The 25,985-nt window shown below is 53.9% G+C and overlaps 3 protein-coding genes across 4 annotated transcripts; 1 reads left to right on the top strand and 2 right to left on the bottom strand.

Annotated features, from left to right (window-relative positions):
• Window positions 1-532: 532 nt before the first annotated feature.
• On the bottom strand, window positions 533-11,482 carry GGA2 (golgi associated, gamma adaptin ear containing, ARF binding protein 2). The gene is made up of 17 exons (XM_064390953.1): window positions 11,385-11,482; window positions 10,732-10,816; window positions 9,853-9,928; window positions 9,237-9,335; window positions 8,240-8,363; window positions 7,657-7,760; window positions 7,161-7,241; window positions 6,328-6,465; window positions 6,128-6,209; window positions 5,140-5,259; window positions 4,724-4,888; window positions 4,451-4,506; window positions 4,017-4,168; window positions 3,045-3,214; window positions 1,965-2,134; window positions 1,453-1,563; window positions 533-924 (listed from the first exon to the last, which is right to left on the bottom strand). The coding sequence occupies exons 1-17, from the start codon at window positions 11,416-11,418 to the stop codon at window positions 814-816; spliced, it is 1,878 nt and encodes a 625-aa protein (XP_064247023.1). The 5' UTR covers window positions 11,419-11,482; the 3' UTR covers window positions 533-813.
• Window positions 11,483-11,577: 95 nt separating this feature from the next.
• On the bottom strand, window positions 11,578-17,017 carry EARS2 (glutamyl-tRNA synthetase 2, mitochondrial). 2 transcript variants are annotated; one of them, XM_064390955.1, is made up of 9 exons: window positions 16,690-17,017; window positions 16,087-16,242; window positions 15,771-15,960; window positions 14,762-15,234; window positions 13,938-14,046; window positions 13,137-13,290; window positions 12,903-13,033; window positions 12,507-12,642; window positions 11,578-12,257 (listed from the first exon to the last, which is right to left on the bottom strand). In XM_064390955.1, exons 1-9 carry the CDS (start codon window positions 16,877-16,879, stop codon window positions 12,174-12,176), a joined length of 1,623 nt encoding a protein of 540 aa, XP_064247025.1. In that variant the 5' UTR covers window positions 16,880-17,017; the 3' UTR covers window positions 11,578-12,173. The 2 variants fall into 2 exon arrangements, with proteins under 2 accessions (XP_064247025.1, XP_064247026.1); XM_064390956.1 differs by lacking the exon at window positions 16,690-17,017 and adding an exon at window positions 16,430-16,619.
• A 92-nt stretch (window positions 17,018-17,109) lies between these two features.
• Window positions 17,110-24,089, top strand: UBFD1 (ubiquitin family domain containing 1). Its single transcript, XM_064390957.1, has 7 exons — window positions 17,110-17,280; window positions 17,708-17,974; window positions 18,041-18,249; window positions 19,194-19,259; window positions 19,445-19,550; window positions 22,449-22,531; window positions 23,719-24,089. Exons 1-7 carry the CDS (start codon window positions 17,253-17,255, stop codon window positions 23,827-23,829), a joined length of 870 nt encoding a protein of 289 aa, XP_064247027.1. The 5' UTR covers window positions 17,110-17,252; the 3' UTR covers window positions 23,830-24,089.
• The last annotated feature ends 1,896 nt before the right edge of the window (window positions 24,090-25,985 follow it).

Raw genomic sequence — 25,985 nt, 5'->3', positions numbered from 1 at the left:
GGCCCGTGCCGGTGTTTCCCCGCTGCCCGTGCCCATGCCGGTGTCTCCCCGCGGTCCCGTGCCCATGCCCGTGTTTACCCGCGGCCCCGTGCCCATGCCGGTGTCCCCCCGGGCCCCGTGCCCGTGCCGGTGTCCCCCCGGGACCCGTACCTATGTCCCCCTGCAATCCCAGGCCCATGCCGGTGTTTCCCCGCTGCCCGTGCCCGTGTTTCCCCGCGGTCCCGTGCCCATGCCGGTGTCCCCCCGGGACCCGTGCCCGTGTCCCCCTGCAGTCCCAGGCCCGTGCCGGTGTCCCCCCGGGCCCCGTGCCCGTGCCCGTGTCTCCTCGCGGTCCCGGCCGGGCCTGCAGCGGGGCAGGGCCGAGCCGCGGCCCCCGGCCCTGTGCCCGCCCGGGCAGGGCTCCGCTCCCTCCCGCCGGTGCCCACCGCCCCTCAGCTCCCGCTGCACCCGGCACAGGCTCCGGGAAAACCGGGCCGGGGTGTCCCTGTGTCCCTGGAACAGGCTGGCACAGGGGCTGAATGCTGGTGTTGATTCACTTTGTGGATTTTATTTTTAATTGAAAAGTAAAGGGGGGATGGCCCAGAAGCACAGGGAAGGTGTGCACGGCCCAGGCACGGAGGCTGCCAGGGTGATGTCCAGCAGGCTCAGCTACAGGAAAGGCTGTGGCAGAGGCAGCCAGTCCACACTCTTCCATCCGGGCTTGAAAAGGAGAAGGAGGCGGCAGATCCCCAGGAAAGGTGCCCTCACGGAGCACTGCTGGGCCCAGTCGCTCCCCAGCTGTGGCTGAGGCAACGCGGCAGTGTCCCCTGGACTTCAGCTCCTGCCCCAGAGCTCTGCTTCTGGAAAGCCAGCCACCTCTCCCACCTCACGGCAGGGCTGCCCGCCCTGCGTGAACGTCAGTTTGTACCTCAGGCGGATGGGAGCCTGGGAGAGAATGGAAGACAGGGCACATCATGATTATAAACCCTGGACTCCTTCACCCGCGCTGGCCTTATGCAGTGAGTCACCTCTGAAAGGGGAAACACTAGCCTTGAAGAAGCTCTGCTCAGAAGGAAACCCTGGCTCTTCCTAAGATAGACAAGAGCAACTGGAAGACCCGTGCATGCCACCCATGGGCACGTTGGCAATCCAGGCCTGGCCTACTCAGAGTTCCTGATCTTGGGCCTCATAACTATCCACCAATGCAAGAGATCTGCCACCCATCACTTGTGCCTTGGCACCCCTGTGTTCCATCAGCTGCCAACACCTGCCCCTGATGCCCGCAGCTGTCTCTGTGTGCAGATAGTCCCCAGCTGGGCAGGCCCCTGCAGCACCTGCCTACAGTCCTTCAGACTGCAGCTCTGGAAAGCCCTTTGAGCAGAAAAAGACCGTCCCAGCACAGTTCAGACTGCCCTGTCTCTCCCCCTCTTTCACACAAACAGCCGGGGCACTCCCAGTGCCCAGCAGCAGCACCTTGTGTGGGTTGGCGAGCAGCAGCACCTGGGACAGCACGGCCGGCGGGAGGAGAGGGCTGAAGGCTGGCAGCTCACAGCCAGAGGCTGGTTGTAGCTTTATTTGCATGGTCTGAAAGAGAAAACAAAAGAAACACTTTTTAGTCCATGCCGGGAAAGGGCTGTGAGCCTCACTGAGCCGTGGAGCTGGTTAAAGATACATCAGCCAGACTCCATTCAGTGAAAAGCCAGCCTGCAGCTGAAGGCAGATATTCCTAAACAGCCAGTTCTCTGCTGCACGTGCACAGGGAGCAGGAGCCCTGCCCAGGAGGCTGAAGCAGCAGCTCTGGAGCCCTCTGGCCGTAGCAAGGCCATGGACACTGTGAAAAAGGCACCACTGTACAACAGGATCTCCGTGCAGAGACAGGGAGCCACACCATTTCCCATGAGCAAGGCAAATGCTCAGTAAGAAATGGTGAACCTTCTTCTCAGGGCATTTCTGAGCATCTCTGCTACTTGCCACAGGTTTCTCACCTTTGGGACTGCAGCCTGGAACGCTATGTCCCTAATGGGGTGTGCTGAGGTGCTCAGCATGGACAGGACCATCACCAGCACGTCTGGTCGGCCGGGAGCCGGGTCTCTGGAGAAGTGGAGCATGGCCTTGAAACCATTCCTGTCATACACAGTGAGTGGGCAGATAGTGCCTGCCAGAGACAAATCGAGAACCAGAATCAAAGCCTGGATTCCTCTCCCATCTGAGGGTGAACGGGAAAGATGGGATGAGGAAGAGCAAAAAGGAAAATGCAGACAAACTTTCACTTCCTTTGGCAAACTCACAGACCAAGTGGCACACAGCCCCTGATTTACATCTGCCTCTAAGGCAGAGACAGGAATCTGAATGTCTGCATTTGGGATTTAGCAGCTCAGGTTTCAGCAGTCCTTGAGAGAAGTGAGGTGTGGATCCAACAGAGACATGGTGGGAAAAGCAAAGTGCCTTTCTGAGCACACACAAGATCTGGCTCCTTACCATCCACAAATTCACACCTGACTATCACCACCCAGCCCTTCCACAATCTGCTGAGACCTTCACTTGAGTCTGAAGGCAGATCAGGATGCCTGTGCGCCTGTCCTCTTCCAGCAGCAGAGAGCCAAGGCTCTGTGGCCCGGGGCTGAGACCCCAGGGTGACATTCCCAGGAAATGCTCTGGGGGGGAGCTGCAGAGCTGGGCCATACAGTGTGAAACCAAAAGCAGAGGTGGAATTAAAAGCTTCCTGCTTTAGGAAGTGGGGCAACTCCCACTCAAAAGTGGTTTTTAGGACTTCTAGTAGAACAACTGTTTGAAGCTTGACTGAAGGTGCAAAGGACAGGGTTTAGAAGCACATTACAAAGATCAGCCAGGTAGAAAACTCCTGAGCAATGAGTAGGGAGGACGAGGGTGTTCTCATGCTATGATCCCTAGCATCTACTCAAACTCTCAGGAACATTAAGCCCATCACAGAACAGTCATTACTTGTCTCCAGCGACCCCACAGCATGAAGCTACTTTGGCTTCCTGTCCTGCAAAACTCCTGGAAGAGCTCTAGTAAGCAGAGCTGGGGCACAGAATTGTACTTACTTGGTGTAACTGAAATTAAAGGCACAAAAAGGTTTTCTAGAGAACCATCACAGGAAGCTGGGTGCAAAGAGGCAGCAGGCTTCAGATCATAGCCTGGACTGAGGAGTGGAAGATCTGCCACTGAGTTACTTGGAACATCTGGAAAGGGCAATTTTATTGGTGATAAATCCCTGGAAAGAAAAGCATGCAGAAAGCTTGTATTAAGTGAGGACACTACAGGGAATATACTGTCTTCTGCTTGTCTGTCTGTATCCCCAATCCCTCATCCCCTTTAGGTATAAAGAAACTACAGACTTACACTCTGAGTCCTTGAGGAATTCAAAAACTCTATCATCTATGGAAGATCTTGCCGTTTCAAAATTCATTAAGGCAGAATTTGGTTCTGTTACTATGGTAAAACTTAGGTTTAGGGATTTGGAAGTCTGCCATCCCTATGCACAGCTTCTCTGGAGCCCTAGTCAGGCAGATCAAAGTAAATTCCAGCTCAAAGACATCACAGGAAGCTGAAAATCTTCAGTAAAGTTTCTTGTATTATGGCAGACTGTATAAGCATATTGTGTCTCCTGCTCTGAAGATCTGTGGAGATTAATCTGATTTGTGAACTGTTCCAAGCTTCCACTGAATGTCTGGAAACTACCTTACCTTGTCACAGTCTGGAGAAAGCTGAGGAAGGTACCTTTTGAGTGACAGGTTATTATAAAAAGGCCTGACCGTAAGGTTTTTGTTCTTTTAGCTCAACATCACCTTGTTATCAACCAATGGGATTTGTCTCCCCAAATTTCTGACCCTTGGAAGGTCCCGGTGTGCAATTAACTGCAATTAACCAGTGCAGAACTGCAGGAAAGAGCCAATGTGTGCATGGATCACTTGCCATCACTAACTAGAGGTTGCTGAAAGGTTTTCCTAAATCTCCCTGCTGTAAAATAATTGCTCAGCCCCAAAATCTGACTCTATTATGAAGAGTTTACTTACAAAGAGAATGTCTTGGTCCTGGATAGTGGAGAGAGCTGTTCATCCAGGCTCTGGAATTCACTCTTCCCTGCACAGCTGTCTTCCCAGCCCTCCTCTGGTTCCAGGATTTGAGCAGCATTTATACCTTCCCTAAATCCATTGTGTACAGCAGGCTGGAAAATATGGCCCTTCAGGTTCATGCTGTATAATATCACCAAAAATAAACCTGTTGCACTGAGAAGAACTCTGTTTATCAAGTACCACTACCTAAAGCAAAAATACACAAGTCATTTGGTTGCAAACTGCACCTGAGAGACTGAGAGCACGAGAATTCCAGTTTCCCTTCAGAACAGAGTGTACACCAAAAGGGCTGCCAGGGAAAGGCAGACCAGAAATCATCTCTGATTTTTGTCCTTTATACCTGACAGACTGCAAAGTACCTGAGCATCACTCACCTCTGCTAGGCCAGAATCAGGGGGTGGTTTCTGTGTGACAGGGGAGCTGCTGAGACCTAAGAAAGACACCAAATGCCACAGATAATTTACAGAAAACAGGGGTTTTCCACAGCTGCTTCCTTTGCTGTCTAACCCCACTGGAGACACTGCATCCCTGAAAACTTCCATCTGGAAGGCTTCCTCTTGGGACTGACACTGAAGTCAAAGTTCTCCCCTCTTTACTGAAGACCACAAACCCCAGCAAGGAGGCTGACACTGAGTGCACCTACAGACCTAAGGACTGCAGCTCCTGGAGCAGGCAGGTGGAGGCTGTGCTGCCGTGGCAGGAGGGTGAGGCAGTGTCTGCAGAGGGCTCTGGGGGGCCCTGGGCCATGGCCTCCAGCTCGGAGAAGTCGATCAGGGTGTAGCTCTTCGTGCGCCGCGGGGCTGCTCGGCACGCTTGGGGAACAGAGACAGGGTTAGCCAGGAACCTCTGGAAAGGATGGCACATGCAGGGCTACAGCTGTGCCTCAAGGGCAAAGAACTTGGGGAGTATTTTCTGTCAACTATAGGCAAGAGAAAATGATGGTTGTATAATATTTTTCCTGTGCTCCAGCACTTTCTCCACGTTTGTTCCCTGAGGAGCACTTCCCTGCCAAGCCCTGCTCCCACCTGGCATGCAGGGCAGAGCTGCTGTGGGGGCTTCTCACCTGGTGCACGGGCAGAGCTGGCAGCTGAACCTGCTCCATCCCCGTCCTCCTGGCTGGCCACAACCTGCCTGTACTGCCCCAGTGCCCGCGAGAGCTTGTCACTGGCCTGGAGGATCTCAGCTGGGAAACCAGAGCAGATAGAAACACTCATGTTCCAGCAGGAAGGTCAGCTCAGTTCCACAGCACTCCCCAAAATGAGGCTCGTGAGGAAGGGACAGTGCAGCTCAGGAGCAAAGGCCAGCAGAGCAGGCTGCCCTCAGCTCCTCACTCACCTTTCATTCTATTTTGCACACACAGCTGCTGATTCCAGGCCTCTCATTTATCAAGATCCCTTTGAAATCTTATCCCATCTCTAAAGTATTCCTAATTCTTGCCACCTCTTCTGCACTGTCTTTTTCTGCACAAGTTTCCCCTGTGCACCTCAGTCTGTAATCCAGCCCTCCCCAGCTGAAGAGCCATGGCACCCACGGGTAAGAAAGGAAGGAGTGAGGTGCAGTTGAGCTCTTGGGGTTGCTCTTCAGGATGTGTGTTAGCAACCATTGCTTCAGTCAGATTTTCAAGGTGTTTGGATAGGAATGAAATGCCAATTGTGGAGTTCAAAGATTCTGCTTTTAGCAAATTAACCCTACCCTAGCTGAAGCCAGGACACCTTCCTTGGTATTACACCTAAAAATTCAAAATATATTCCTCTTTCTGCGTTTATACTTCAATCTCTGGAGAGAAAAGGCTTCAAAAGCTTTCAGTTCTCTGAACACCAGAACTCAAAAAAAACCCCTCAGAAAACCACCTCAGCTGAAGAAACGGATTCTCTGTTTAACTTTGGGCCCCAAGTGAAAATTAACACCTTCCTCAGAGATGGAGACCAAACGCCACTTCCCCTGGGCACGGTTTCATGGTGAGCAGAGAGCTTTGCCCACAGGGTGCCAAGCACTCCCCTCACAGCCCTGTCCCAGCTGCCAAGAGCCACAAGGACAGGGCTGGCTCTTACCTAGAGCCTCCTCGTCAGCCACTGCCTCGCTGGCCAGGCGGAAGAGCAGCGGCCTGAGCTTCTCACAGCGCTGCAGCACGGCCTGGGGAGGAAAGGTTCCACTGCTGGCACCCACGCCCACAGCTCTGCCCCGCTGCCAGTGATGCTCCCTCCAGAACAGGGAGGGAAAAGAGCACTTATGCAGGAAAAAGAGCATTCACCTGTAGGGTCTCCTGGTCAGCTGGGGATAGTTCACGTCTGCTGTAGCTCTGCAGTAACTCATCCATACGCTTGACATTCTCAGAAACCTCACTGAGGGTGTTCACTCTCCGGGACACCTGAGCTGACTTTTCTTGCTCCTGTGATGAAAAATGAAAGAAAGGTTGATGATGACTTGGCTGGAGCACTCAGGGTCACACCTATTAATATTTTATTGCATGTGCAGAAGGCACAAAGCAGCACAGGTGAGAACAAGCCCCCAGCTGCCCCATCAGGGCACCCTGGCTGTGTGGTGTGGGATATGGAACACATCTCACCACAGGCATGAGTGTGACCTCAAAGTCTGAGCTGGGAGTTGGTGCCTTCTGCCACACAGAATGACACACTCCAAACAACCACAGGGCTTTGTTACACCAAATCTCTGTGAGCAGAGAAGTGGGATGCTCCATCAGATGGAACATGCAAACAGACAGGCCAGACGTGCACATACTGCATGCAGGAAAGAAGCAGTTTTGTACAAAGTGACTTCTTTCCATCAGGGAACTGAGTTTATCTTTGGAAATTTCCAACCACTACTGCAGTACTACTGCCAAGGTCCCACTGACACACAAATGTCCTGCTGCATGCACATTCACAAATTCCCTCTTCCTGGCAATGGCACATTTTAGGGAAACAAAGCAAAATGATCTCATGCTGTAACTCAGGACAATTTGGAAAGACTGAACACAGCCCCTTCTCTGGGGCTGCAGTACCGAGGGTCTCCTGTCCCAACGGGATGGCCAAGTCCCCTCCCACGCTCCCTGGCTGCCAAGAGGCTCCAGCTGGGAGCTCCCACCTCTTTCACGGCGCTCTGGATCAGGCGGTTGGCTGCCTGCAGGTCCTCGGGGTGGCTGCTCTTCAGGAGCCTGGCCAGCAGCTGTCAGGGCAGAGGAGGGGCAGCAGTCAGCAGCAGCCTGTGGGCACTGTGCACAGCCACAGCCACAGAACGGCCCCACAGTCCTGGAGATGTCAGCTCCTGTCCCACAGCCTAACCCAGGTTACATGGCTGCCCAGGATGAGGAACTCTGGCTCTACAGAACTGCTGTAACACCTGGAGAAGCCCTCCCTTGGGGAGATTTCAAGGAAATTGATGTTTCTCTGTAAAAAAGTTTCACTTTTTACTAATGAAATATTTCTGACAAGCTTCAGAGAGTTCTCTAGCTGCTGCACTGCAAGAGGAATCAGCATTTTTCTGAGATTTTCTGAAACAGCAGAATCTCCCAAAATATTACTGAGCCTCTTTTCTCATCAGGACAAACCAGAGGGTGGGGCATGAAGACTCTAAGGTTTACCTTGGACTTCTCTTCATCTGTGTCAAAAATAGAATTCTGAGGTCTTGGAGAAGGGGGAGGTAAAATTTTGTCTTCTGGCAGTTTGGGATCTTCTTTTACAATCCCTGGAACAGGTAACAGTAGTTGTTCAGTGATGCCCAAGCTGCTGAAACCTCAATGCTCAACAGTGCACGAGGTTTTGCACAGATTTCTGGATTAAAATACCACTGAGGACTAGTAAATATAATTGAGTGGATGAAAAAATCCATCCTGGGATCCCTCTGAACTCATCTCTCATAACCCTGGGAGATATTCCAGGGCAAAGATCACTTCTGAGCCTGTCCTGTGCTTTTTCCCTGCCCACAGTGTGAGCAGAGGCCTCCAGACTGGTCTGAGCTGTGGCTCAGGAAGGCTGTCTTTTGGAAAATGCATTTAAACAGGGATTGCATCCTTCAGAACCCAGCCAGCCTGGGACCTTTGTCCCTTTTCCTTACACACAGCATGTCATGAAAAAGCTGAGTCACAGGCTGAGGGGGGCAGATATCTGTGGGGGAAACCATGGGCTTGGGAGGCTAAAAAGGAAACTGAAATAACAGAACTGAACCTTGTTTCTTCAGCATCTGATAAGCATCCTGGATTTTGACTTCCTGAGGAAACCAGACTGTCCAACTGAATATCACTTCTGTGACCCTCGACTTGACTTTTTCTGAAGACCAAATTCCATAGTACTGGAAACAAGACAGTAAAGAAAGACAAAAAGCTCAAACCCAAAGAACTGGTGCCAGGGATCCAGCCCCAAGGCATTTTTGTGCAGACACCAAGGGTAAAAGGGATTCCTGTGAGTTTATTCATAGTGCTGACAATTTGTATCCTGGGGTTAGGAAACACAAGAACTGCTTTGGAGTGTGTGAGAATCGCACACACGTTCTGTAACAATCAAAATTAAGCCACTTCAAACTTCTCTGATCACTTATTGAATCCAAAACCCAAAGCAGGTTATTTTAGTGAAAACATTCTGTGCTTGGTTTTAATCACTCCCCTTAACTGCTGCAATGCAGTCACAGCACTGGCCTCAGCCAGCCCCAGACACAGAAAACTGAACAAAACCAGAAACAAACGTTATTGTCTCTTATCAGCATCAGGGTGCTTTCTCCAATTTCTCTCATTATTGCCTACGACCACTCCTTTTATTATAAAAACACAAACCTCCCCAAGGCCAGGCATTCCAAACTGATTCAGTGATACCTGTCCTCTCAGAGCAGCAAACAGAATTGTCTTCAGTGATATGGGCTTTAGAGTCTGTGGCTTCACTGAAATTCTGTTATCAAGCCTGAGACAAGGAGTTTTGTTCTTCAGTTGAGCATTTCTCTGAAATCAGCTTTCTGCAGCTCTGCCCTCAGGCTGATGCAATGGAAAATGAAACGTGCAGCAGTGGTAAATGTGTGCAGGAGCCACCAGAAAGGGAAATCGATGGGTGTGATGCTCAGAGGGTGCTCCAGGCAGGCCCAGGCCCACCCCCATGAAGAGGAGCACGGCCAGAAGATCCCACTGCCTCTGATAAAGCAGAGCTGCATTTCTTATCCCAACACCCTGTAACCTACCTTTGGGGAAAGCACTTTGATCAGCTCATTCAGAAACCTGAATTTTGCCATTTCACTGTGAAATCTGTCACCACAGTTGTTCACACAGGTCTCCAGCACCTGCAGAAAACAAAATGTTACCAGCAGGAACTGAAAACACAAGGCTTGGGGAGCTTTCAAAAACTTTGTCACTATATTGTCACTAAATCTAGGAACTTTCTGACACTGCATTCACCAACACAAGGTACTGAGAAAGCCATGCAGCTAGAACATGTTTTATTCCTTCATCCAGCTTTCCTAGGCAGCACATTAAAGGCCACCTGCTCTGTTCTACCCATCACTACCAACTCCTGAGCTATTGCCTCGGTGGTGGGACACAGCTCACACAGCCAGAGCTGCAGACCAACAAAACACCTCAGCAGAGCAGCGTGGGGAGGAGCAGAAGCAGCTACTGCCTCCACTGTGCCCTGGTGCCTGCGTTCCTTGTGCAAGGGAAAGTCAAATGGAGAGGCACCCAAGAGAAAGAGAAAGGCATTGACATCTCAGAGAAAGGAAGAGAAAGCTCCTGTCTGCTCTGCTTTCTACCTGCCAGCTCTGTTTGCCAGTGGCTGCCCTGTGTGCTGATGGAAGTACTCACTGTGAGAGCATGCAGAGCCTCCCCCTCCTGAGGGGACTGGATTTTGTGTGCCAGCAGCCTCAGCGCAAACCACGGGCTGGGGAAGAGCAAAGCAAGTCACACCATGCACGAGCTCCCAGGAAAAACAAATGCTGCTGGGCTGGGAGTGCACAGAAGAGCAGCTGCTGGGCTCACAGCAGGACAGACAGCCATCCTCGGGCACGGTGCTGGCCAGGGACACTGCTCACACACTGGGGTGAACTGGTGACCCCACACTGCCCTGCAGCCCGCCCTGGGGCTGTCCTTGGGGAGGGAGCAGCAGGGACAGGCTGGGGGGTGTCCCCAGGCAGGCACCACCAGAGCTGGCTCTGCAGCTGCAGGAGCTTCAGGGACAGCCAGGGCAGCCTGTGCCAGCTCCTGGGCACCAGACTATGAGCTCTGAACTCGGTCTGCTCTGAACACACAGGTGATCACTAAGGTTTGACAGGTCATTAGCTGAATTAGTCCCTGCTACTTCCCAGAGAGCCCAGACTGCCAGCTGGAAGGTGAGGAAACCTCAGCAGAGACCCTCCACCTGTCTGGAAGGACAAGCTGAGGCTGAGCTGCCCCGGGGCTCCCCTGCAGAACCCCAGAGCAGGAATCCATGGCCAGCAGGACCTGCTGCCCGGTGGGCTCCTGCCATTGATGTCAGAGCCCATTCCCTGACATCCCCTCCATCACACTGGCACACACCTCTTCCCAACTCGTATTCCCATCTCATTCCTGCTCCCAGGAGCAGTGGAGCCCAGCGAGCCCCCCAGCTCCCCACACCACGGCCCCAGGCTGTCCCCACAGAGCCACGAGGGGGGCTCAGAGCCAGACACGGGCTGGGGAGCACAAAGGGCTCTGTGTCTGCCTTACCCCTCCGTGTCAGCGTTCACCTGGTCGCAGAACCGCTGGATGCACTCCCAGTTCTCCTCAGAGACACTCGGGTCAGTGGCCTCATCTTACAGAGGGAGAAAAACAAGAGGAAGAAGGAAAGCCCAGCCTCAGTGTGAGCGAGTGCCCCGAGCAGGAAGCAGCTCAGACCTTGCTGGAGCCGGGCTCCAGAGCTTTCTCCAGCAGAAACAGGAGATCCAGGACGAGCAGGAAACAGCTGTCACTAAAGTCTGCCTAAAAGTATAGTCCCAAGCACACACTTAAAGTCAAGCACAGCCTCACAATGCCAGATGTTGCTTTTAGCAGGAGAAACCTGAAAACCATTTACAGGCAGCTCTCCCGGGACCACTGTGCTGGAACACAGGCAGCTTACACTTTAGCACAGCTAAATTAGGGAAAAAAAGTATTTTTTGGCTCTATGCATTCCCCAGTCTGTCACTCAGCCAGCTTTGGGGGCTGAGGATGGGCAGGACAGATGGGAAGAAGCCAGCAAGACAGCACCCACATCACTCCACAAGGGTTCCGTGGGGACAGCAGCCCCTTCCCCAGGAAGGTGAAGCTGCTCCAGTGCCCACCCAGGCTGGAAGGGGCAGCAGCCAAGCCAGCCCCGACCCCCAGCCCCCAGCCCCACTCACTGAGCCAGCGCTCCAGCTGCCCGGTGCCAGCCATGGCTCTGTCCTGTGCCCAGCAGGAAGGGCTGCAGCCCCAGCCCCACCAGGCTGCTGGGGAGAGCTGCTGCTGCTGGGGAAGTGCTGCTGTGGGCGTGGGCCCAGCACAGCCCCGCGGGCTCCTCCCCTCACCGCCCGCACAGCAACCCTGAGAGCGGAATCCAAGTCACCACATTGATTTAATAATTAAAAGGGCATCCGACAAAAGAGGGTGAAACAGCCCAATCTCCTGATCAGGGTATTTTTAGCAGAACCACGTGCATGAGTCAGTACACAGGAAACCCCCCTCTGAGCAGCTCACTCAGCCTGGTAGGACCCAGAGCAGCTAACAGGGCAACAGCTATAATATACATTTATGTGTATATAGATACAAAAATACCCCCACTGTATTTATTGGGGAACCGTAGCTGTAGGTACCCTGACTGCAAGGCCCTCTCCAAAACCAATCTGATCTGTTGCTTTCAGAAGTTCAGTTACTTTCTGTCCACATGGTTTGAATTTAAATGCTGACACGTGTCTTCTTGTCCCACCCTGCAAAGCAGGCTCCTTCACGAGGCGACAGCAGGACGGAGTTGAATCTGGACTTGGTTCCTCTCCCAAACGAAGTGGCTTGTGCTCAGTGCAGGTTCCTACAGACGTGGGACCAGCCCAGACACCTGCCTGGCCCGAAGCCCAGCTCGTCTGATCAGAGATGATCACACAGGTGCCACCTGTGCCATCCAAGTGCGCGGCCTGGCAGCGTCACCGACGTCCCTGTCAGCTGGACAGGGCTCTGTGTATGCGGCCACACACCTCCTCAGCTCCCAGAGTCACCATCATCTCTGCCACGCTCGGGCCGTGCTGCAAACAGAGTGAGTCACTGAGCACAGGAGCTGGACCCCAGCACGAGTCTGTGCATCACAGACTGCAACAACCGCTGCCACACTGGGGGTCAGCAGCAGCTCAGACAAAGCCTTGGCATTCTCCTGCTCAGAGGGACCCGAAGGATTAGCACTAGAGCTGAGCCAGGAGCAGGCTTTGGAGAACTTTTGTAAAACCTGGGTTTGAGCTCTGAAAGCACACTGCAGTAAGCTCAGAGCTGTTCTTTACCTGCTGCCCGCTGAGCGCCAGGCGCAGCAGCTGCATCATGCTGCTGTACTTGGTCTCTCTGGTTTGCTTCTGCACGCTCCTCAGGTCTCTGTTCAACTCCTCCACAGTCAAGGCAGCTGCTGGCCTCGTCAGGAGCCTTTGGGAAAGAAGGTGTCCTTACACTCTGGGGACATGAAAAACACAGGATTCCTACCTCTCACCCCCACCCTGTGCCAGGGTGCTCCCTCTGCTCACCAGCAGCAGAGCTCATTCAAAAGAACAAGTTTAAACTACAAAATTATGCCACAGACCTGGAAAACCACAGAACGAGCAGTAATTCTGACTGTTTAAGAATACAGTTTTCAGAGATGAGGAGCCATTGCTGCCACTCCTCAGCTCAGACAGCAGCACACTTACCCCATGACCAGTTTTCCTATTTCATCTGCTTCTGCAGAAATTGCTCGTAGCTGCTGCCGGGACACCGAGGGCCTGACCCACAGGTAAGAGTAATCACTCGACACCAGATTCTTCAGGAGGCTTATGTGACCCTGGGGGAAGAAAGCAAAGCTGGCAAGGCAGAGGGCTGTGCTGTGGAGGAAGCAATCCCTCAGCTTGGAGGAGGGTGGCACAGCAATCTGCTGCTACTCGTACTTTTCTCAGCAGAAGGACTCGCTCCACATATTCATTTTCCAGAACATCTGGATCCACTTGCTGCTCCCCATAGACGAGCTCCACCAGCCCCTGCAGCTCCCTGACGAGCTTCTGGCGCAGCCCTGGGTTCTCAATGTGACGGGTGAGGTGAATCCTGCAGCAGAGGAAAGACCTGCTTTTGGATTGCTTTGGGTTACCTCGGATCAGCCCAACCATGTTTCAGAGAAATCACAGAATATTCTGAGTTGGAGAGACCCACGAGGATCAAGTCCAGCTCTTAAGGGAACAGCCCATCTGGGGAGACTGAACCCACAACTTTGGCATTCTCAGCACCATGCTCTGATCAACCGAGCTAAAACTGTGGAAGTGTTAGAAAGGCAGCACTAAACCAGAGTCAGGCACTCTACAAAGAGGCATTTAGCTCTGGTGCCCACAGGGAGCTGATGATGAGGCCACTTAGCAGCACAAGTGTACTTGCAGAAGAACCTTCTGGAAGTGGTAACTCTTTTGAGATCTTATTTTCTTAGGTTATAAACGTAAGACTTTAGATCCTCCCAGCTACACCCAGCCTCTGCCTAGACTTTCAGTGTTGCCAACCCCAGTGTCCAAGCACAGAATGGGAGAGGAGGCAGGAACTGTGTGAGCAGAAACCTATGCTTCCTCTTAGCAGAGCCCAACAGCTGCTGCACCAGGACCGTGCTTGATCCAACAAACAAAACCTCCAGCCAAAGCCAAGTGCTAGAAATAAATTCTCACTGACGTGGTGCTTACTACATTTTAAAGCCACCACTAATTTTTTACCTGTTGAATTCTGGGAGCGCTTCAAGGTCCAGGAGAGCAGAATGGGTTGTAATTCTGCCTACATCAAACTGGGAGATCAGCTCCTCCAGAGTCCTCCCCATCTGCTTCTCTGCAACACAAGCCAAAGGGAATCCCTGGGCTCTGTGCCCCCTCGGGCACGGGGCCAGGCTGGCAGCAGAGGTGACACGGGACAGTGTGCAGGTGACACCTGTGCAGTGCCAGCAGCAGCAGGGAACAGGCAGCAGCACACACTGCCATGCTGCCCTGTCCCCAGGAGCCTGCAGTGCTGGAGAGGCACTGGGAACTGGGATGTTCTGCTTGGCTCCATCACCTTCCTCAGGGAACACCTGACAGAATCACTCTCAGCCAGGAGTGAGCACTGCCTGAGCAAGATTTCATTCCCAAGCAGAGCTCTCAGAACACAAGTTAATTTGTGATCCCCACACAACAAGAACCACAAAAGGAGACATTGACTCAACTCCTTGTGGTCTGTCAGGTTAAAGGAAAAGTGGCACAGGTGTCAGACAGACACAGAATGCAAGTTTTCCCAAGACTTCACAGACAGTTTCTCAGCCTTGAAGTGGGGGTTTTCCCAAGGGAGAAGCACCTGATTCAATTTGAATGGCAGGAAGACCCACCATGGCAGCTCCTTCCACAGGAGCTCTGCAGAAGGCCTGGTGGCACCTCAGTGACTGACTGGTTATGTGACACCCACTCCCTGACCCCTTCAAACCCCAACAAAGTTCTCAGCTATTAAAATAAGCCCAGCCCACGCCACGAAGCCAGCATGGGCTGGCCTGGCAGGCAGGAGCCCGTGGTGCTACCTGTGAAGCCCGAGCCGCAGTTGGTGACGATGTCCAGCAGAGCCTCTGGCAGGAAGCCCTCCCGAGCAAAGCGCTCCAGGAAGATGTCCCCCTGCCTCTTGGACAGCTTGCCACCGTCCTTGTTCAGCAGCAGCGGCAGGTGGCCAAAGCGAGGGGGCTCCCAGCCAAAGGCCTTGTAGAGGAGCAGGTGCTTGGAAGTGGAAGCCAGCCACTCGGTGCCGCGCAGGACGTGGGTGATGCCCATGTAGTGGTCGTCGACCACGTTGGCCAGGTGGTACGTGGGGAACCCGTCCGCCTTGAGGATCACGGGGTCGCCTTCCACCTCGGCCACCTCGTGCTTGCTCCAGCCGTAGACCAGGTCCTGGAAGGGCTGCACGCCCCTCTCCAGGCGGAAGCGGATGACGCAGTCCAGGCCCTGTGACAGCTTCTGCGCCACCTCCGCGGGCGTCAGGTGCCGACAGCGGTTGTCATAGCTGGGGACACGAGCCAGGGCTCCTGCTCAGCACAGCCCGGCACCACCATGCTTTCACAGCCCCAAAACTCTAAGAGATGCCGGAATTCCAGCTGCAACCCTCCCACTGCACGTCCAGTCCAACACCTCATCTCTGCAGGGTGACACACTCCTTCCCCTGCGGGGACGGGGACAGCCACGGCACTGGGGGGCTTTGTGCAGGGGACAGGGACACGGAGACACAGACACGGGGACAGGGACACGGGGACAGGGACACGGGGGACAGGGACAGCCCAGCGCTGTGGGGCTTTCTGCAGGGGACAGGGACAGCCCCAGTGCTGCGGGGCTTTCTGCAGGGGACAGGGACACGGGGACAGCGCTGTGGGGCTTTCTGCAGGGGACACGGGGACAGGGACACGGGGACAGCCCCAGCGCTGCAGGGCTTTGTGCAGGGGACAGGGACATGGAGACAGGGACAGCCCCAGTGCTGCAGGGCTTTCTGCGGGGGACAGGGACACAGGGGACAGGGACACGGGGGACAGGGACAGGGGGACGTACCGCGGGGTGTGCTGGCGGCGCAGCGCGTCCCTGCGGAGCAGCTGCAGGCGCTGCGGGCTGCAGAAGCAGCGGTAGGCGGCCCCGCGGGCCAGCAGCGCCGCGCCCGCCCGCCCGTACAGCTCCAGCCGCCGCGACTGCACGTAGGGCCCGGCGGGGCCGCCCCGCGCGGGGCTCTCGTCCGGGGCAATGCCTGCAAGGGCACGGCAGCGCTGAGCGGCCGGCACGGGCAGCGAAACCCGACCCCAGCTGAGCGCAGCAGCCTCTGCGAGAAAGGCAAGGCTTCACTAGGTGAAAAATGAAAGATGTTTCTGAATACCTGCCCAGTCCAACATGTCTTCTATTCCTTCCGCAGCTCCAGGCACCACTCGATTCTGATCTGTATCCTCCACTCTTAAAATAAAGGTCCCTTGGTGTTTTTTGGCAAAGATGTAATTGTACAAAGCTGTCCTAAGGCCGCCTAAATGCAGAAAACCTGTAATCGTGGGGAAATCAGAGGAGACGGTCACCAGGGAGAGCCAAGGGAGAGCTCTAAACGTGAGCTAGAAGGGCAGGGGATGCTGCCTGCGCGGGCAGCGGCACCGGGCCGGGAGCGGCACCGGGCCGGGAGCGGCACCGCGGGGCACCCCCAGCTCCGGGCACTGCCTGCGAACACAACTCACGGGTGACCGCTCAAGAGTCCCCGAAGTGAGCCGCAATGCCTGACACGGCAGGACCAGCGCTGCCACGGCACAGCAACCGTGAGCCCGCACGGCCGGGAGGCACCGGGACCCGCCGGGAGGGCGAGCCCGCAGCCCCGGCGGGAGCGCTCCGGGCGGGCAGCACCCAGGGGCCGCTCCAGAGTCAGGATTTGTGCTTTCCAACCCAAAACCCCGCCCGCCGCAGCGCAGCCCCGGGGCGGGGCTGCCGAGGCGCCGGTTACCTGTGGGGCTGGGCCCGAACCGGACCCGCGGGCCCGGTCCCGATGACAATCCCGGTGCCGGTTCCAATCCCTGTCCCGGTTCCGGTTCCGGTGCCGGTCCCGGTCCCGATGACAATCCCGGTCCCGGTTCCAATCCCCGTCCCGGTCCCGGTCCCGCCGCGCAGCGCAGCGCGCGCAGAGCTCGCGCCATCCCTCCACGTGCCCGCGGCGCCGTTTCCGCCCCGCCGCGGCAGCCAATCCCCGCGCGCGCCGCCGGGGGGCGGGGCTTCCCTTAAAGGCGCCGCCGCACGCTTCGCCCAGTCGCGGCAGGGGAGCGCGGCCGCCGGCACGGGCCCGGCAGCGTGGGGGAGTTCCGGTGCCCGGAGCGCTGAGCGGAGGGTCCGCCTCCCGTCCCGTCCCGCCTGCCGGCGCGGCGCGGCCGGTGCTGCGGGGGCGCGATCTGGGGGCCGCGGCCGCCCCCGCGCTGAGAGGCGGGCGGGGGCGCCTACGGGAGCCGGCGCGGCCCAGCAGCGGCGGCGGCGGCGTTTCCCGGCGTGCCCCGCGGCGGATTGTACACAATCATCATGGCCGCCGCCGCCGCCGCCGCTGATGGTACGAGCGCGGCCGGGAGCCCGGAGCCCCGGAGCCGGGAGCCCGCGGTGCCCGGAGTCTGTGGTGCCCGGAGCCCGCGGTGCCGGGAGCCCGCGGTGCCGAGAGCCCGGGGTGCCGGGAGTCTGTGGTGCCGGGAGCCCGCGGTATCGGGAGCCCGCGGTAACGGGAGCCCGCGGTGCCGGGAGCCTCCGGAGCCCGCGGTGCCGGGAGCCCGGGGTGCCGAGAGCCCGCGGTGCCGGGAGCCCGCGGTATCGGGACCCGGCCGTGCCCGGTCCCGGCGGTGCCCGGAGCGCGCGGTGCCGGGGCGGGGGGCGGCGGGCCGGGCCGGGCCGGAGGCGGCGGGCGCGGAGCCGGCCCCGGACTCGCTGCGGGCGGCGCTCCGGGGCCGCGTCCCGTGGGCCCGGATCTTCCTGTCCGCTCCCCGCAGGTGCCGAGGAGCCGGGCATGGAGGCGGAGGCGCAGGAGCTGCCGCTGGGCTGCGGCGGAGGGGGCGGCTCGCCGGCGGCCGGGAGGTCCCCGGAGGGCGAGGAGCGGCGGGAGCCCCCGCAGGCGTCTGTCAGCAACGGCGGCGGCGAGGAGAGCGGCAGGGAGCTGGTGGAGCTGAAGGTGATCTGGAACAAGAACAAGTACGACGTGAAGTTCTGCCTGGACAGCACGGGCGCCGAGCTGAAGCAGAAGATCCACTCGCTGACAGGTGCGTGCGGCCGCCGCCCCCCCGCGCCCCCTGCCCGCCGCCGCTGACCGCTCTGCTTGCCCCTAGGCCTCCCGCCCGCCATGCAGAAGGTGATGTTCAAGGGACTGCTGCCCGAGGAGAAAACCCTGCGGGAAATCAAAGTCACCAACGGAGCCAAAATAATGGTCGTGGGCTCCACCATCAACGATGTGCTAGCAGTGAATACACCCAAAGAAGCTGCTCAGCAGGAGGTCAAGGCTGAGGAGAACAAAAAGGAGCCGCTTTGCAGACAAAAGGTAACGAATGTCTCAATAATTGCTGCTGTGGGAGAGTAGTAGGATTTATGTGGGTCTTCTGCAGGCACCTGTGGGTCCTGTTGCTCCTCAGATCAGGCTGGGGGTTCATTTCTGGCAGCTCAGCCTTGGAAGGGCTCTGGGCAGGGGAGTAGCACAGAGCTGTTTAGTCCAGCAGGGACTGGAGCTCTGCAAGACACTGCTTGTGGTGCCAGGCACAGCCACACACTTTGGTCAAAAAATGGAAACATCTGGAGGATGTTAGTGCTAACACAGCCCAGATTAACTCTGTCTAAAACCTGACTGATTTTTATTGGCACAAAAGAATCTGGTCTCCAAAAGCTGGTCAAAGCAAACACCAAGAAAGCAGTTCCCTCAGCTGTCCCAGCCCTGACAGGGCTGTGGGTGTTGGATTCTCCTCTCACACTTGTGGCACAGTGCATGGGGCTGCTTTGATGGCTGCTGAGGGATTGCCAGCTCAGGGTGTTACCAGCCATGTACCTTCCTCAAAATAAACTTAGTTAAAAATAAGCAGTGCCTGCATGAAGCATGCTGATGGTTTTCTGTGATTTATCACAGTTCCCACTCATTTCTTAGGGGTGCTCAGCCAGGTACAAGCTGTGGGTGTGCATTTGAAAGTTACCTGTGCTCTGGTCTGTGCTGGCTTGGTGCACTGGCTGTGACACTCTGCATTCTGCACACATGTATTCACCTGTGTGCATGTTTGAGAAGGCTGTTATCCTTGGTGTTATCTTGGAGTTCCACTCATTTTGATACTTCTTGAGGGCACCTTGGGAAGTGCCCACTGAAGTTTGAAGGTGACCAGTGCCTGTGAGCAGCCCTCAGCTGTGTCTCAGAGCCGTTGGGATGTGGTCAGGGGACAGCTGGAAGTACACTGCAGACTTGGCAATGTTCCTGCGAATTTAATTTCTGTTTTTGTGTTGCAGCAACACAGAAAAGTGTTGGACAAAGGAAAACCTGACGATGTGATGCCTTCTGTCAAAGGCGTGCAGGTGCGTGAACGAGGGCTCGAGACACTCGGAGTCACAAGAGAGACTCCTGTGTGCTTTGAGAGCCCTCCCCACTGGTTCAGTGGTTTGTTGCTGCAGCAGAAAGCTGCAAGGATGGGTTTTTATGCTAAAAAAGCTGAGAGCTTGTTTGGTGCCCAGCCTGGCGTGACTGGCTGTGTCTCTTGCAGGAGCGGCTGCCCACGGTGCCGCTGTCCGGCATGTACAACAAGTCAGGGGGCAAAGTCAGGCTGACCTTCAAACTCGAGCAGGACCAGCTGTGGATTGGTACAAAAGGTGAGCACCTCAGCCTCAGGGATCAGCAGTTGGTGACTGAGCTGTGTGACCTACAAAAGCTTCTGCTCTGACTAAACCGTGTTTAGGGAGTGATGTTGGTATTGCAGTGCTTCAAAAACTTTGTTTCCTTTCCTCACGTGCCATTCTCCCAGGGCATTGAATAGTACTTGACAGTCCACATCAGTTCCTGAAAACCTGCAATTCAGTGGTGTTAACAGAGTAATAGTCCAATGTTTCTGGCTCCAAGTGTAAATGATGGTACTGAGCATTTCTGGCACTGCTCAAAGCACTCCATAAGCAGCGTGGGTTTGATGCCAGCAGTACACAGGGCCCAATGGCTTAGCCAGGACTTGGAAGGAAAACTCAGAGCTGGGATAGAAACTGGGAGTGTTGGCATCTCTGGCACTCTCTGTCCTTCCAGCTGAAATGATGTGTGTGTGTCTTGTCTCAGTAATGCAAGCTGTGGTGCTGTGCAGAGGCCTTGGTGTGCAGTGGTGGGTGCTGCCAGGAGGAGCTGGGGATGCCATGCCTTGCTGAGGGTGTCTGTGTCCTGGCTGTGGCTGGGATAGTTAGTTCTCCTCCCAGGAGCTGTTTTGGGTGGGGGTGGGAGCAGTGCTGATAGCAGTGGGTGTTTTGGTTGTTGCTGAGCTGTGCTTCCCTTGGTCAAGGACTGTTTGGTGTCTCAGATGCTGCCCGTGGGGAGGCATGCAAGGAGATGGCAGGGAACTGGCCAGAGCTGGCCAAAGGAATGTTTCCCACCACAGAGCATCATGTCCAGTATAAACTGGGGCAATTGGCTGGGAGGGACTGGTCCCTGAAGGGGGACAGGCTGGACATCAGTCAGCAGTGGGGAGCAGCTGTACTGGGCATCACTGGTTGCTCTGGAGTTTCTTTTTATTACTATTATTATTACCATTAGTAGTAGTAGTATATTTTATTTCATTGCAGTTATTAAACTGTTCTTAGCTCAAACCATGCAGTGCTTACTTTTTTCCCAGTGCTCCTCCCCGTCCCAGCAGGGCAGGGGGAGTGAGTGGCTGCGTGGTGCTGAATTGCTGGCTGGGGCTGAAGGGGACACTGGGATCCCCACCTGCCAAGGAAGCTGTGCCCCTTCAGTTTGGCTGGGCTGGGCAATACACAGTGATGAGCAAAGGGATGAAGGTGCTTGCTCACTGTCCCAGTAAGGCAGCCTGACTGGGTGGTTATCCTGCCTCCAGCCGCTACAGTAGGTCCAAAGTAAGCAGAAATCCCTAAAGTTTTTGACCCTTTCTTTGTAGGACAGACTTGACTGTGAAGATTTTTTCTGGCTTTAAAACCTCTCTTGGTGCCAGTTGCAATTATTCCCTCCTGGGCAAAGTGATGGAGCAAGGCATTGGGGGTGTTTTTAACTCTGTAGGTTGGGCAGGCAGATTTTTCTATTTCTGATCCCAGGTTCTAAATCCATGCTTAGTATCTAGGTGATTAATCTCTTCCATCACCCCCCAGATGAGTTTTCAAGTATAGTGTTTCTGAGGTGTTCTACATGGTACTGCTTAAGCTGTGAATTTGATTCTTCTTGTAGTCATGTGTTTGCTGTAACCTGTTTCCCTGCTGCCCCGAGTTAGCAGCAGCTTGCTGCCTCTGGGAAATGGTTGTAATTGCTGGCTCTTACTGGGAAAAACTCCTTCCTCCTCTGGGAAACCCATGACAGAGGCCAGCAGGTAAGGGCTGGAGTAAACACCTCTGGGTGTGGGCACAGCCTGTCACCTGCTGGCCCAGGAGAGCTGGAGCTGGTTCTTACCCCCAGCCCTGCAGCCCCACAGGGGCTTTGTGCAGGTGGTTGTAGTCTGAAGTGTGGCACAGGCAGCTGTTCCCCAGTTGCTCAGTGTCACTTGCACAGAGGCATGGATAATGGGATTTGTCTGTTGCTGGGATACTCAGAGCAGAAATGTATTTGGGGGATGCTAAACAAAGGCAGAATGGGGTTTTACCTCATGAGTAAGTCACAGGTCTGAGCAGGTAGTTCAGAGTGAGCTCAGTTGCGAGACAGAGAATATCTTTCCTTATATCACTGGGTTTGTCTCCCTGTGTGCTTTCTGTAGGTAGGTTTGAGGTTTTTTGGATCACAAATTAAAGAGATCTATCTCAAGAACTCAGAGTTCAGTTTCTCCTTTGTAAAGTGTTTCGGGTATTCTCTGTCTTGTATCAGAGAAGATAACTGTTGGCTGCTGCTGGGTGCTTGAAGGGAAAGGCAGGACCTTGGAACTGAGTTCAGAAAGGAGAGAGACAGAGTTGACAGGAAAGCTCTGCCCTGGACCTTTGTGGCTCTTGTCATTGCCTCTGGCTGCTGACATTACTCTGCCATGTAATTGTAGTCTTTTTGGGGCTTCAGTTTCTCTTACTGGTTTCTTTCCCTTTTTCCTCTGTTATATTCCCTTCCCTGTGCTTCTCTGCACACTGCCTCGGGGTAAAGCCTGGCCTAAGCTTTCAGAGTTAGGACAGTGTATCTTTGGCAGCTTTCAGGCTTGCTGTTGAGAGTTCCATGTAATCCTTGGTACTCAGTCCTGAATGTTCCCATACCTGGACTGGATTCCAGGGGATGAGCATCCCTGCTGCTCCAAGGGGAGTTCCTCATGGGAAAACATTAGGTAAAGCCTGGGATTTCCCATCACTCAGTCTGGGCCCAAATGATGGGCACTGAAATACTTCCTGTGGTGCAGGGGAACTGTGTGATCCAGTTTTGGATGTCTGGGGGTTGTGGTGCTGCAGCACCACGTTTTGGGCAGCAGGTATCCAAAACTGGAGGGGAGACTGTTGACCTGAGGAGATTTTGGCATTAATGGAGGTGGTGTATGAAATGAATATGAAATACTGCTTCCCCGCATGTCAGAAATAATACTTTGATCAATTTTAATGTAGAGAGAACAGAAAAGTTACCCATGGGGTCCATTAAAAATGTGGTGAGTGAACCTATTGAAGGCCATGAGGATTATCACATGATGGTGAGTAACAGCTCTGCTTTAATCATATCCATCTGATTCCTTCATGCAGCACACACTGCTGAGGCTGCAGCTCAGAGCAGGCTGGCTTTGGTTCCAGCCTTGTGGAGATGGGACATGGGCTCCTCTCACACTGTCAGTACTTTGGGTCCAAATTGAATATCTGCAGCTGTGTGCAAATCCAGAGTGTTTTGACACAAACATGAAGTGCTTAAGCATTATTTTGTACCTTCTGTGACAGTGTTAAACCAGTAAACATGCTCACAACGTGATTTCTTAATGGTAGGGATATTTTTGGTACCTGGTTTAATTTCTAGATTCTGGAGTATTTATATAAACAACAGGCCTTGATGGAGGTTAAGAAAAAAAGGATTTGATGCTGTAATGTCTTTTCACACCTGTAATTTTCTGAACAACTCACATGGGATCTAGCAAAGTTATATTTCAGAAGAGAACTGTGCTAATGTATTGAAATTTTGGCTGTTTATTTTAATCCATGGGTTTTTTTAAGATCCTGCTTTTCAAAGTACAGTAACTAACTTCTGACATTGAAGTAAGTTTCTTTTCTATAAAAGTTTGTTTCCTTCTTTAGGGGGAGGAAAGGGAAATGTATTTCCTTAAAGTCATGGCCTGCAGGAGGGTGCTGCTCTAGTCTCTGTCCGAATACTTGATTTTTGATCACCCGTGTGAGAAGGTTCTCTTCAGCACATGTTGCAATAAACTTACCCCAGAGCAAGGGCAGAGGCTCTGGCATGCCTGGGCATAGGAGAGAAGTTGAGAATAGGACATTATGTCTAAATATAAAATCCTGTGACCATAAAAACATGGTCACTGTCTTGTTTAGATCCTGTTTGGCTTCTCAGCTCTGACGTTTCTTTAGAGACTGAGTTATGCTTCAGGCTGTCCCCCAGAATAATTCCCTCATGTTCTTGAAACTGGCCACGAGTCCAGGAGTTCTGGTTACTGTTGTGATGTTGTAAAAGGAAGAGCTCCTGGTTTCCTCAGTGCTCTGCAGCTTTGTTCTCTGCAGAGCTCCTTTAATTGCCCACCAAAGAGCTGTGGAATGCCCGAGTGCTGCAGGGAGCAGCAGGTGGGACAGGCTGGTCTGGTTTGCCAGTGGATGAGCTGTGCCTGTCCACTGGGAGCAGCTCTTTGTTCCCGTGTGTAAATGTTGTCATTTTTAATTGCAGGCATTTCAGCTGGGCCCAACAGAAGCATCTTACTACTGGGTCTATTGGGTCCCAACTCAGTATGTCGATGCAATCAAAGACACGGTGCTGGGGAAGTGGCAGTATTTTTGAAAGCACGCTCACCTCTGGCACAGGAAAATGACACAAATCTAAGGACACTGCTGGGAGAGGCCTCCAACATCCCTGGATGTGACAGTCCTGGAACTTATTATTAAAACATGCTAAACGAGGCATGGATGGAAGCCAGAGGTGATGTTCTTTCACCATTAGTTTACTTTTAACTTAAAGATTTCACCATCCCTTTTCTGCAGTCAGCTTCAACCATATTTAAAGCAAATACAATGGAAATCAATAAATCTTAATTCACAAAATATTGTGTGTAATACACTTAAATCTGCTGAGAGTTGATCTTCCAGTTTAGTTTTAAAAAGAAAATATTACAATGTATTATTGAGGATTTTTTACATGGTTTGAACAAAACCAAATATTTTCATAATCTCTCAGTTATCAGCATTAGACTTACCTTAGTTACTCTGTGTGACTGGGACTTTGAGGGCAGATTTTAAGAGCTAACTGTAGCAGTGCACAGCCTCGCTGTTGGGTGAAGCCATATCCCATGCCCTCCAGGGCAGCTTCCACTCCTTGGTAGCAGAACTAATTCTTTGTTTGAACCCAAAGATGCCCTGCTGGTTTGGGATTTTCCTGGCCTTTTCCCGGGTCTGGCAGCTCCAGGCTGTTCTGTGTAGCGTGTTTGGAGCAGGTGAATTCTGCAGGGATGTTCTGTGGTGGTGACCCGGTGCTGCTCCCTCTGGTGCCCGGTCAGTGCTTCACCTCCTGCCTGGGCTGCTGCATTTTGGGAGCATTGTCTTGCTCTGCATGTTGCAGTCCAGGATCGTTTGAGCCGCGTTGACACTGAGCTGTTGGACTGGGAACACCCTTGTGCTGCTGGTGTGAGCAGGGGACACAGTGACACGGACATGGATGGAAACACCGTCACGCTGCCTGGTGGGAGCGGGGCACACAGACCTCCCAAAGGGAGGGAGCCACAGAGACCTGCACCTGCTTGGGCTGGGGCAGCAAGGAAGAGAGAAGCTCAGATGCTGTTTTGGATTCTTAATAACAGCAGCAGTCTTTTGTGAGCTGGATTTGAAAACTTGTGGTGATTGAATTCAGTGAGTTGTGCTTTAGATTAACTGTCCAGCAAGTATTGTTTTGAAATGTAAACACCTTCCAGCTTTTCTCCTGTTCCAGTTCACAAGAAGCCCTCACGCCTCATTCTGTCAGAAGGAACGAGCTGTGCCTGGGCTGTGGTGCTCTGTGTGTCATGCCAGCCATCCATGTGCCATTTCTCTCAGGTGTTCTGGACAGAGCCCTCAGCCCTGCACAGGTGCCAAGCCCAGAGCAGGTGGCATTGTGCAGCCAGGCTGGAGCAGCTCACACATCCAGCTCTGCATCAGCACTGGGGCTCAGTGCTGCTCCGTGCCAGCTCAAAGCCATGCAGAAACAGCCTTGCAGGAACAGCTAATCTGAACATGTTCCATGTCCACTCTTCCCACTCCTTGAGCAAGAGCCCAGTTGAAGCACAGCAGTGCAAATTCCCAAATGAGTATTTTTTTTTTACTTTTATTTTACTTGAGAGACTGGAAAACACATTGGCTTTCTGGTAGGTGCTGAGGTCACATATTTCCCTGCAGCCTCTAGATAGCAGCTTTTAGTTTGTATTTTCTGTTTGAGCAGCCACACAATCTGAGTTTTAAAGGTGTTTCATATCCTGCATTAAAAGTGATGTGCTTGTTAGTCCTGTAGCTTGGGGTATTTCCTTTCTGTGTAGCAGCCAGCAGCAGTGTGTCCTGGAGAGCTGTGTCAGCTCCCTGGCAGTCCCCTGGAGCAGTGGGGGCAGAGAGGAGCTGGCCTGGCTTTACTGGAGGCAATGTCCTGGGTGAAACACAGCCATCACACTTGTGATTTCCTAGTTGTCAGTCCTGCTGTTAAGGCTAAAATGAACAATCTGTTACCTGGTGGAAGGTGTGGGCACTACAGGATAAAGCAGAGGGGTGACACTGGCTCCTTCTGTCGCCTGGGGCCACGTTGGCACTTGGCACCTTGCTGGTTCTGTGATGATCAGCTCCCATTTGTTCCTCAGCGTGCTCAGACCTGTCTGTGCATCTGTTTGTGTTCCATTTCCTTTCCTGTTCCTTCACCCCCTTGCTCCTGGGGCGGGCAGGAGCAGCTGTGGTGCCCTGGTGCCCGAGTTCCAGCTCCTCCCC

Source organism: Passer domesticus, chromosome 15 (assembly GCF_036417665.1).
Source record: "Passer domesticus isolate bPasDom1 chromosome 15, bPasDom1.hap1, whole genome shotgun sequence".
Classification (NCBI taxonomy): Eukaryota; Metazoa; Chordata; class Aves; order Passeriformes; family Passeridae; genus Passer; species Passer domesticus.
The sequence above is the reverse complement of the archived record's forward strand: the minus strand, read 5'-3'. Positions and strand labels throughout refer to the sequence as shown.